This window comes from Solea senegalensis, linkage group LG6, assembly GCF_019176455.1.
Source record: "Solea senegalensis isolate Sse05_10M linkage group LG6, IFAPA_SoseM_1, whole genome shotgun sequence".
NCBI classification, from domain to species: Eukaryota; Metazoa; Chordata; class Actinopteri; order Pleuronectiformes; family Soleidae; genus Solea; species Solea senegalensis.
Window position 1 is genome coordinate 8,751,382 of NC_058026.1, and position 12,309 is coordinate 8,763,690.

A 12,309-nucleotide genomic window follows, 5' to 3' on the forward strand; every position below is an offset into this window, starting at 1 on the left:
TCCCAAATATGCTAAAAACGTAGCTATAAAATTGTCTTAGAAATCCCACAGTACAAAGACGCCCCAGTCCCCAATCAGAGTCGACTCCCAGCCACGCTGCCACAAACCACGACATAACTGAGTCGATGCTGAGTGGAAAAGTCCATTATCCAATAACTTAACCATGGTTTGCGGGCGAGCTGAGAGACATGTGTGAGCCAACCTGTCAACTTCAATGAAATATACTGGAATACGTGGCTGATAGATAAGGGGTGGGAGACTTACAGACTCAGCCACTGACAAAAACAGACGGGAGACTCTGTATGCATGTATATGTTTGGAGAGGTACACTACATTTGGGTTAGTTCAGCATGTCCTGATGACTAAACAATCTCCTTTCACACCTTGAAAAAGCTCAAGTGTGAAGGAGCTCAGAGCTACTTAAAGGAATACTCCACCGATTTGCATATAGATTTGTATAACTAGAATGGGGGTAGTATTTTTGAAAAAGTGTGCTTCCCAACCTCAGTTACCCCCCACCCCCCCCACCCCCGAGTCAAGAAATATCTTCATTACTAACCCTATTCTAGTAATACAGAGCTAAATGCAAATTGGTGTTGGCGAAGTATTCCTTTAACTCTCGTCACTTGCATTTCACAGAAGGTCAAACGAATGGCAGGATGCAGTGGGTGGGACAGCCTGTGCTGGGCGTTTCCCCTCTGGAAATTAAGGTGAAGTCACCACAGCCCTAAGACCCTTGAATTAGTTGATTGAGTGCTGTGCACGCCCATATAAGGAGATGTTAATCAGGCAGAACAATTAATCTGTTGACTGTTATTTATTCAATCTAGTTTCTTCTATTGAAAAAAATGGAAGATGTCTGCATTAGGCTTCCATCAAAGGTCATGTTGATTTACTGTACCTTCTCTCTTGGAAAGGAGCTTCACAAGTGAGGGCACAGGAACAGGTGTGGTTAAAAACAGCTGGGTTCAGGCAGATTTGATACATGGCAGGTCATTAATCGATTTAATAAATTAGTAGCACTCTTGCCTTTGCAGCAAGTCAGAAAAAGGGTCTTTCTGCATGGGTGTGTGCGTGGGTTTCTCCCACAGTCCAAAAACAGGCAGATTTGTGAGTGTGGACGGTTGTTTGTCTCTACGTTGGCCCGGTGGGATTGACACCAGCTCCCCCCACGATAAATGAATGAATGAATGAAGATAGATACTGTAGTTCATAGTGGTGCAACATTGCAGCCCATCCCCGGCATTTGCTCAGAGAGACCAACAAGATGGCGGCAATCTGGTGAAGAATTGTTCTTAAAAAGGCTCTGTAACATGGAACGGATTTGGTTTTGCATCGAGCAAACCGCCGCAAACTTTGTTTCAATGCAATTGCAACCAAAGGCAGCAAGTCGGATTGTACGTTAAACGAAAGGGGGACATTCAAGTGACTCAGCATCACAGGGCACTTTGCCTTGTGGCAGCTCGTTTGGTGATGCATATGTTGTGTTGTGTTTCTACCACACTGCACGCACTGGTTACTGATTAGTAACCTGCCGAGTTTGAAACCTGTCGACCGAAACGTTGAACAGTTATTCAATTAACAGAGGGACATACATTCCTGGAATTAATAGATTGGTTTGTCCAATGACTGGCTGAATGAACTGGACCTGAAAACTGACTGGTTCCAGGTGGAAGACGAGGACAGTGAAAAATACTCCTCCTTTCAGACCTACCGCTGTTAAAACATGAGAAGAACGATCTCTATTTTTTAGCCTCTTGACACTTGATGTATTTTGTTATTTGAAGCAATAACTAATAGTTGATGTTTGTGTCATGAAAATGTGACGGGGTGACGTTTAAGTTGAAAGTCTGGGTTTTCTTTGGGGGGGGGCGGGGCACACAAAGCTGACATAGAAAGACACAAAAACAAAAACAGGAATCAGCTACAGGTTTGAACACAGATCTATGCTGCTGACATGGGATCAGACAACTTATCAGTTTCATCTTCTCCTTCCGGAACTTTCTTCTCATGGTGGGGCTGCACTGGTAGGAACGTCCGACTGGGACAAAATAGGCTGCCACATAGAGTCCATGGCTGCCTTGTCCCTGGTCTGAAGGTGGGAACTCTCCGTCATTATGTCCCACTGATGCTTTGGATGAAAAGGGGCCCTTGAATTCCCTTCTTCCCCCCCATTTGTTCTGCAATTGGAGGTGTAGCAGGCCGGGCTCTTTGACACCACTGCAACCTGATTTTCAGCTGGGAGTGCGCTCTCCTCTAGAAAGGGTTCGGGTTCAGGTTCAGTCCGACTGGGACCACGGGCCTTTAATCTTTCCGTGGAAATCACAAGCCTCGTCTTTCTGACACTGTTTGTTTTTTGTTTTTGTTTGTTTTTTTTTAGGAGGGAGCTAAGAGACTGCTGATTGTAGTTTGTTGTTATGAGACCTACAGAGATGGACAAAGAGAGGAAGAAACAGTTGGAAAAGTTTTCATTTCCTTTTTTTATTAAAAGCTTTACAATATGACAAAAATATGCCCTAATGGAATTACAAAAACAAACAAAAAAAAGTTATTGGATGCCAGTGGGTCAGACACTTTTGACTTAGACCAAGCAGCCATGTTGGTGAGATGAAAAGTGTATGATGGGATGTTGGCCAGACAGAGTATATACAAGCTTACCATATTAAGAAGAGGAAAGCTAAACTATATTTTTCTCCAGTCTATTTTTTTTATTTTTTTTTTACACTTCCTACCATTATTTCCTTTAGAGCACATAATAGTCCTTCACAAAGACGATTGTGAATATGCATATGCTACATATAATGAATAAAATAACATTATACATGGGCACAGCCAGTTAAGTAAAACTAATACAAGTCATGTATGTTTTTAAAATTCTCGGCTAAGAAATGAGGTAAAAATGTTTTGTGGCAGCACATCGTGACCAATACAATAAACAGTCAAATTAAAAGATAAGTTATCTGTGTAGGGGGGAGAACTTAAGTCAGATTTGACAATACAACCGTAATAGCTTTGCTTTGTTTTTCCAAAACTAAATCTCAAGAAAGAGAATAGCAAACCTATTTTTTGCCTCATATCCAACTCAGATGTAAACAAAAATATCAGTCATTTGACAAGAGTAAGAAAATACATTTTCCCTTGAACGTTTTGTGTTACCAACATGGCTGCCGTTACTAGACAGTAGAAACCTTTTTTTTCCATTTTCATTTGCTTATAAAATAATAATAATAATAATAAAAAAAAGGAAAATCACACATACAGTGTGGTTTATGTATGGACATTTTTGTACAAAGTTTTGAATGCTGTTTTGCAACAAGTAAGAAAAACAGCAACACCCAGGTCTGTAAATGATTTTTGTTTGTTTTAAGAGTGACCCCGACACCCACGGGTTTGACATCACAATCTGCAAGAGAGGGAGAGAAATGGGGAGAGAGAGGAAGAGAGAGAGAGTGTGAGGGAGAATGGATGGTGTAAATACATGCAGGTGAAGCACATCACTGTTTATATGGCAAATTAAGCTGGATGCAAACCACACATTTACTACTACTACTAATAATAATGATAAATAAAATAGATCAAATCATGATAAACACGTATAGAATTGGACAAAATCTTGTAGTGTGCATCCATCCACCCAAAGCTATTATATCACACAAGGCAAAGGAATGAGGCGAGTTCACAGGCATCACTAAACACTTGAATGTTGTGTAGAAACAGCTGCGTGCGTCATGGAAAGAACATGGGACCAAATTCTTGCTTAAAGTGTGTTTTGAAGTCAGAAACATTGTTTTGTTTGAGGTGTCAACTCAGCTCACTGAAGTGTGTGAAAAAGGTGTGGCTGAGAGTTTGCATGTTGGTGAACACATTAAATCGCTTTAATGGCTCAAACAGATGAGTCATGCGTAAACGACACATCACTTTGAAAATTCATACATCTGTTAGGATTCATCTCGCTCTTCAGGACAAGAGCAAATCAATCCTCACGCAGAAGACACAGGAGATGACAGAGAGGCCTGGAGGAGACACGGGACGGTGACCCAGGAAATCGAAAGAGAGGAAAGGAGTCGATGAACTCCACTAGTGACTGACAACGTTTGTTTCCATGAGAACTTTTATTTTATAGCCCTTTTGTTGGGGGGGCAGGGGTCAGTCGGCTACATAGCAGCACAGCTGGAGCCGCTAACAACATCTCCAGGCATCCACAGTCTCCTCTGAGGCTGGTTTGTGACTGAGTTATGGAGTCATTTCTGGAGTCACTGTTTGACACCTCTTTCCAATATTTGCATAATAAGAAAGATGAGGTGCGACTTACATCTACAGCAAATGTGGCAACTTTCTCTTCCATGTCGTTTTGGATTTGCGTGTACGACTGACTTGGAACTAATTCTTCTCATTGTTATGACACCACGTGAATGCACAATCTAATCTATATCATCACCACCACCAACACCATCACTCTCATCACCTTACCTGCTGGCTTTGAAGCTTTTCAGCTTCTGGACAAAGAAGTTCTCCAGAACCTCGGCACACTGGTAGAAGGGCGAGTCACTGGGGTTGTAATAGCGGCAGTTGTCAAAGATTTTGGTCATGTCCGCTACAAACTCTGTCAGCTTCACGTACTTGCGCTTCTGTAACCTCTCCTCCATGGTGGAAAGGTCTAAGAAAAGGGTATTAAAAGAAAACATTGTTAACAAGTGTTTGTACAGAGCGCAACAGTAAAAAAAAAAGAATAAAACCCCACTAATGTAATTGAAAGATCTTGCAAAAGACAAAAGAAAGAAAAAAAGCAGATAAATGGCATTTGCAATCATCCTCATTCCACAAATCAGTCAAAAGTAATTGTAGCTTATGTGGCATGTCTCTGACAGACTTAACTATGTTTCCTGTGAGCACAGTTCATCACTTCATGTGTGACAGCAAAAATCCAAAACCTCTGCCAGTTTAAACCTCACTCTGCTCGGCCTTTCGGATCAGGGACGGAGATCTGACTGATTTGACATTCCTGAGGAGAGCACAACATTATACGAGTGTCGTTCCAGGGAACAACACAAACCACGCGAAATGAGCGGAACCTAGGAGAGTCCAATGGACGTTGGCCAACGTCTCCCTTGAGGATGAGCTTTCAATGTTGAAGAAAATAAGGATCAATCCTCTGCACAGCGTGTCGGATTTAAAACAAACATATCCAACTCATTCATAACCTCCTTAACCTCCACACAGCTGGCCAGGACCTTAAAGACTTCATGGTCAATATCAAAGACCTCCTTCTTCCCTGTCATCACATTTCATCTCATAACCCTCCTAAAACTACCAACGGCTGCGGCCACACCAGCCAAATTATCTTTTTTTTTAAATCAACAAGGTCTTTTTTCTTAGTAGTAGAAGTGAGAGGGAAAGGCTAGAGTTTCCAGGGCCAGGCCAACAGGAGCTGAGTGTGGGGCTGGTCCCTTTCCACAGGGAGCCCAGCAGAGCCTGACCAGCTCATTAAGGGTTTGTTTGCATGGAAGTTCAAAAAAAAAAAGAAAGCGCTGTTGACGAAAGTCCCCATTTACAAGGCTGATTTGATCTGAGTTGGAGGGCTTCCTCCCTGCTGGCCTCCCGGCGGGCTGTGTTTTAATGTCTCAGATATAGAGACTGGGTGTTACTTCCAATGCCTAAAGCAATACCAAAATGAAAACAGCTCTACTGAGGAAACTTTGGCTATGTCCAAATAACTTTCTTTAAAAGAGCATAAATTCTGCTCCAGATATGCCTGCCGTCCACATTTAGAGGCATCAAAATAAAAATACGTGGAGTGTGTGATAGCAGCCAGAGGCGCTTGTAGGGTTTGTTGAGATGCCTGAAGATGCTGCAGCCTCACCGAATCAACAACTATGAATAACTTCAAAACAAAGACACTGGATTATCAGCTCTATCGGCATTATTCAGGGTGGACGTGTCCGTTGGAAGCTGTGCTCGGTGTAAATCGTCATTCACAACCTGGAACATCGGGGGAATAAATGTGCAAACCTTGACTCTTCCTTGCCTTGGTGATTGAGGAATTAAAACAGTACATACGAGTTAAGTTCAATGAAGGAATGAAGTCTACGCTTGCCACTACAACAGAGCATACTTCGCTGTAAGATTCACTGTTGTGCTTATGAGTGTGATGTGGACATCAGTGTCTACTCATATTCTCTCCACTCACCCATTGGTTCCTTGATGACCCTGTAGTAGTCCGGGGCGTCATTGGTATCCACAGGCTCCAGGAATGGCCAGGCCATTTTATGTGCCTGCAGAGGAGGGAGGTTCCCGAAAGAGGAGAGATAAAGAGAAAGACGAGACACTTTAGAAAGTTGAAGCAAATGAAGGAAAAACAAACAGCATCATGAAAATGACACTGGAAGCAGGTGGGTCAACACAGATGTTCTCCCTCCCTCTCTCTCTCTCTCACATTGTGGAAGGGAAAGAGAGGGAAGAGGCGGGATGAGGATAAAAGTGAGGGAAGCTTAACAAAAAATACACATCAGATAAGACACATGGAGCACTGTCGTTTGCTGCTCTTACACTGTGGCGGTGTGACAAGGAGCTGTGTTTGTGATGCTGCTGGTAATAAACAGACGGTGTTACTTAGGCTTTACCAGCGTTTGTGTCTACTCAGCGACTCGGTTTGTTGAATTTACTCTGCACTTGCCCAATGTTGAGTTATCAAGTTGATGTGTAGTGCCAGGGGAACACAACAAATCCTATTGTTTTATTGACTCTCCTCAGAGACGGACATTCATGTCATCACTTTGCAAAACCCCTACATTTCACAGAAAAGCTTCACTCAGCACAATCTGTCATAATCAGAGCAGAATATTTGTTTTGACGGTTCATCATGTTGTTTTTGATATGGCCGACTATGGCTAGGTGGTAAACGCATCAATCGTTCCTATAGTTGTTTAATTTGTGTAAAAACGACAGTGATCTCAGTCTCAGTGGATTAGTGACATCAGAATTGGACAAGGAAAAGTGTCATCTTTGCCATCCCGACCGCATAAAGAACTCTCGCAGGTATGTTCACCTGTAACGATCGCAGGATTCTCCTCAGACCCTCGTAGTCCTTGTCGGTGAGTGGAGTGAAGACCGTCATGGCGTCCTCTGTCGACTGACACTGTGGGCACACATACTCGTCGATGTGGTTGGCCTCGCTCTGCAGGATTCCCACACAGCGACCGTGGTACCAGTTTTGACACCGATCACAGCCAATGTAGAACCTGGGATGACACAAAGTAGGGATTTTAGTGTCTGTCGACCAGAACTGAACGGAAGAAGTCGTCAAGGCGTGGAAATGGAAAGGTACCGCTAAATTAATTTCTTTGTCTTGTTAAAGCTGTCAGAGTTTAGAGCTATTGAACTATTGTATTTAATTAAACATTTCATTTACAGTAGCTTTCAGTCTTAAGACTGACATTTTACAGGTCATAACTACAACTGTTATTGTTAACCGTATTATAATCATCTATACTGTTTATAAAGAGTATTATACTATGAACAATCTATTACATTAAGATTATTATAGTATACTATATTATCAGTAGACTAAAATATCATACTATGTGTGTGTATATTAGTATGTTTATTCTTTAGTCGTCTCTTTTTCTTGGTAATTATTCTCCCTTTCTTGTTTTATGTGAACCATTTTTATTTTATACTATACTGTGCAGTAACAGTATCTCCACAATTTACTCCCTTTTGATCAATTAAGGATGTTTATCGAAATGTCGTATTATCATATGTGCCCCGCCCCGTCTCTATGTAGTGGACTTTTACTTTTGTTACTTCAGTTGCGACAAACACGCAGAAACGAGCGCTTACTGGGACTCGTCATATGGCGTCTGACAGATGCAGTACAGCTCCTCTGTGCTGCCCTCCTGGCCGCGTTTACACTCCACACAGATGTAGTCGTCCATCTTCTTGGCCTCCTTCTCCGTGATGCCTACGCAGTCACCGTGATACCAGTTGGTGCAAAGGTCACAGCCAATGTAAAACCTTAAGAGAGAGAGAGAGAGAGAAAACAAGGTTACAAATAGCTGTTTCACTCACATGGGTTTAGGAGTGTCTTTTGAGGTATTAAGTGTGAATATTCAAATAGTTTATGATCATACTTGGTCTCATCATAGGGCGTCTTGCAGACGCAGTAGAGCTTTGTGTCCTTTTTGCTCTCCTTGCTACTGGTCGTCGAGATCATCTTCTTCTTCTTGGACTTCGCCGACGTTGCCGCCTCCCTCTCCTCCTCCCGTTTCCTCTTGTGTGCGGAGGTGACCGGTCCTGTGGCGAGGTGGTGTGGAGCGGCGATGCCGTGTGCGTGTGCCAGTGTGTGTTGCTGCTGGTTGTGTGCAGCCTTGGCTGCAGCCTGCGCCGCCTGTTGGGCTGCAGCCTGAGCTCGCTCTTTCTCCCTCCTCATCCGCAGCAGGTCCCGCTTCAGCTCCTCCTTAAGAGAGTAACATCGGGACAGAACAATCAGAGGGAGCATTTCCAGATGCAAATGAACGTGCATTCAAAAAGCCCATTCATATGTAGAGCTTGAATGGAGTTTCAGGTAAAACGAAGAAAAGCCTGTACACTCCAACTTCAGCTGCTACCTGTATCAAAGAGCTGACTTTTTGCTTTCAGCACAAGGGACACACAAGAATGTTTGGACGGCATCTAGGATGACTTCATGATTTCTTTGTCAGTGCATCATTTTAATTTTCCAAGACTGGAAAACTGGTATAAATGTTTTCCACACATGTAGGAATCCTGTACCTTATGTTTTCAAAATGTATCATTAGGATAAAATTTAAGAAGATCACATCCCCCCCGTTCATTTATACCTGGGCCTCTAGCTGCAGCTCCTTGTCGAGAAGTGCTCGCTTCTTCAGGATCTCTGTCTTGAGGCTCTCTTTGTGCCGATACAGGAGCGAGGAGAGCTTGCTGGCATTGGCCAACCTCCTTTTTGCCTCCACCACCTCCTCTTTCTTCCTCCTCTTGGCCGCCTGCCTCTCATCCTTGTCTATCCGGTCCAGGATAAACTTCATAACCTGGTTGCAGACGATCATCCTGGACGGACGCAAAAACACAGGTGGAAAATTGGACACTCTGTAACAGTTGCCATGGATTGAATAGAATAGAATAGAATAATAAATAACTGCACGTTGCATTAGAAAAGAATTGCTTCAGTCCAAGTGAATTTAATTAAGACCCAATCTGAAACAGGGCTTTGGAGTACTAAAGGTATTTTAAAGGACTCAAAGTCAATAATACACCTGCTGACAGAGGAGATGAATAAAAGAGCAGGGAGGTAAAGAATTACCACATATCTGAATCTTGAATTAAGAAAGCCAGTACAGTCAAAGTCACAGAGGAAGAGAGTGATCCCTCTGACACACCAGTGGGAAGGAGCAGAAGCTTAATCCAAACAATGCCTCAATGTTTCTCAAAGTTCGACCTGCGTGACAATTGGCTATTTCAAAAAATGCGATCATCTAACTTTCCGCACGAAAGAAACGTGAATGAACACTGCCTTTCTCTCAGCGCAGGTCCTTGAGGCTTTCTGGTAGTTCAGTTGAATAAGCAACTAAGTCCTGGGTTTGATTCAGAACCTCTCCTGAATCTCATCCTATCACGCTTGACATCTTCATCCTCCCCTGTGAAACATCAAATAAGAGTTGAAACGCAAAAGGAGAAAAACAAACTACAAGTACTGCTTGAAAAAGGTTTGTGGATAAATGGTTTCAACTTTTCAAAAAAAACAAACGGTGAAGACTTTCCGCTAGACTTGACAGACAAATCACACAAACAATTTCGCCGTTTGAAATAAAACACTAAAAGGTAGAAGCAATTGTGTCATCATTTTTCCATCCCTAGTTGCGTTACAAGGCCACGTGTCTCACAGATGTTAGAGCGGCCTTTGGCCATGCGATGTTTATTTGAGTAAGACTATCCTAAGTAGCGGGGAGTGGAGCAGAAAGTTGGGAGAGACGTACGGCGAGAGATGGACAGAGAGGGCGACCGTGAAGCCACACTGTCCTTTGTAAACATATGAACGGGAGGAAGCGAGAGGTCACACACCCACACTCGAGCAAATTAAAGTGCAGAGAAGGATTCAGGGTTGTGGGAAAGGTCCTATACTGTGTGATGATATATCGTAAGTCTGTCAAAAACAAAGGAAGTAACAAAGATATTAAGAATTTGAAAAATCCACTGCCTACAGCTCATATTGTAACAAATAAGAAGGGAAAACGTAAATATAAACTGTACTTTTAGCTTTTCTTGACATTACAAAAGGGATTCACACTCACAATTAGACGCACACTCATGCATTGTGTCTATATGAAGTGCTTTTTTCCACACAAAGTCACAGCTGTCAAGGGAAATATAGGTTTAAGTGCTTTGCCCAAGGGTGCAGCGGCGCACACAGACAACAGGAAGTGGATGTCAGTGCAGTGACCACTTCTAGCTCCTGTGTGAGTCTGCGTATCAAACTTCAGAGTAAATCTCATCAGCATCAGTGAGCCAATAAGCATGCAACTTGCCGCTTGACCGCAAATCTAAAAATGCACATGACTGGCTCTTTTGTGCAGGAAGTGACGACCAGAAACGGAGATCATTCCCCAACGGAGAAGAGGGTTAGGTGTGTGTGCATGTCTGTGTTGATCCCGTTGTTGCTCGTTTGATGAATAAAGGTATGTCGAGAAGATCATCACAGAATCAATAGGAGAACACAAAGGTGCTCTGTGTTGGACTCCAAGATGATGACAGTGTCATTTTTAACTATAACTTCCAAGAATCGGTATTGACGTCCAGATATCAATATGGTATTGACAGTTTTCTTTTTTTAATCAATACCCTGCTGAGCTAACCTTTGAGTGACCTTTATGCATGATAGATGGCAGCACTATCAACGCGTTTGTCCATTTGTTTGTTTTTCAGGTTTCTTCCTTTCATTTTTGACATGTTTGTGTACGTTAACCGTGATCGTTTATGGCTCTACGTCTACAGCACATTCACTTGCGTTCGCTAACATTCACAACTAAGGTTGAAAATTGTCCGGGATGCCATGTGCTGCGTGAATGACACGCACATACACGCACAGTGGCCGAGGTCAAATCCGGGCCAGGGTTCCCAGCGTGTAAACACGTCCAGACTGCAAATGTTGGGTGAAATTACTGGATGGCAATTAAAAAAAAAAAAAACAAGACACACAAACAAAGCTGATGTCGAGCGTTTCAAGGTAATTACTGACAGAATCAAGTTTAGGATGAACAGCGAGAGAATGGGACGATCTGGGAGAATGGAAAAGGACGAAAATTCAGCAGAGAGACGGACAACAGGCAGAGCGGCTGTAGTGATGTCATAGTCTGGGGTTTAGTATTTCAGGTCTGTGTGAATGGGCACAGTGTTGACACACCGTCTGTGGACATAAACATGGGGTTGTCAGAGTCAACTGTAGGTCAAACTATAACCTCTACAGAAGACGGAAAAGAAAGCAGTGATGGGGTAAGCCTTTTTAATATAATCCACCTCTTTTTTGTTATTTCATATCATTTACTTGGATGTAATACAAATCTTCACACAGAATAAAACTAAATAAAATGTTGTGGTGTTGAATCAAAGTCAGATTAGGTGAGGAGAAGATAACCACCAAGAGGGATAAGGGTATAGTTCACTTGACTCCAGTCACAGAGATGCGCCTTCATGTGCTGAAATTTGGCACCAGCAGATTTAACCGAGTCGGTAAAGATGTAATTCAGTAGGGAGTCTGGACCACTAAAAGCCCAAAGTTTGGTACCCAACCTTACATCATCAGCACATGGACACAAATACACAACATCAGATTGGAGAGCATGACCTTCCACACATAATAACCCTTAACACCCTGCTGTTATGCATATGTTTTGTTTTGCTGCTTCAACAATGTGAAGTGTGAGAGGAGAGGAGAGTAGTGTAGTGCGAAAACACTCACCCTTCCTGTCACCCACAACCCTTCAAAGAAAATATCAAAAATGACTGACACACACAAACTGGAAACAAACCTCTGATTCTCCTCTCTCTCTGCAGGAGTCATGGTCTTCTTCTGCTTCAAGTGCTCGATCACAGCGTTTTGTTTCATCACCACCTGAAACACGCGATGCAGGGGGAACAAAAAAATGTTTAACAAAAAAGAAATAAACAGTGAACGAGTGAATGGCTACACTTTGGCGCATTTTAAAAAAAACTGTTGTATGTCATACAAAATACTGATCACACAGAGACAGTTAAAAAACTAAACCAAATGAACAGAGGCCGGGCCAGAGTGATAAAAAT

General features: G+C 42.7%; 1 protein-coding gene across 6 annotated transcripts in view; it reads right to left on the reverse strand.

The window, feature by feature from the left end:
* Nucleotides 1-1,074: 1,074 nt before the first annotated feature.
* Nucleotides 1,075-12,309, reverse strand: part of LOC122770436 (nucleosome-remodeling factor subunit BPTF-like) — a 39,333-nt gene continuing 28,098 nt past the window's right edge. For 5 of the 6 annotated variants that reach the window (XM_044027285.1, XM_044027290.1, XM_044027287.1 and 2 more), the window contains exons 28-35: nucleotides 12,039-12,121; nucleotides 8,838-9,063; nucleotides 8,130-8,455; nucleotides 7,840-8,013; nucleotides 7,046-7,238; nucleotides 6,188-6,272; nucleotides 4,471-4,657; nucleotides 1,075-2,424 (exon numbers count right to left, since the gene is read on the reverse strand). In XM_044027285.1, the coding sequence (XP_043883220.1) occupies nucleotides 2,388-2,424; nucleotides 4,471-4,657; nucleotides 6,188-6,272; nucleotides 7,046-7,238; nucleotides 7,840-8,013; nucleotides 8,130-8,455; nucleotides 8,838-9,063; nucleotides 12,039-12,121 (1,311 nt within the window). In that variant the 3' untranslated portion in view covers nucleotides 1,075-2,387. Of the gene's footprint in view, nucleotides 2,425-2,461; nucleotides 3,404-4,470; nucleotides 4,658-6,187; nucleotides 6,273-7,045; nucleotides 7,239-7,839; nucleotides 8,014-8,129; nucleotides 8,456-8,837; nucleotides 9,064-12,038; nucleotides 12,122-12,309 lie in introns of those variants that run through there. The other variant, XM_044027288.1, reaches the window with a different exon arrangement.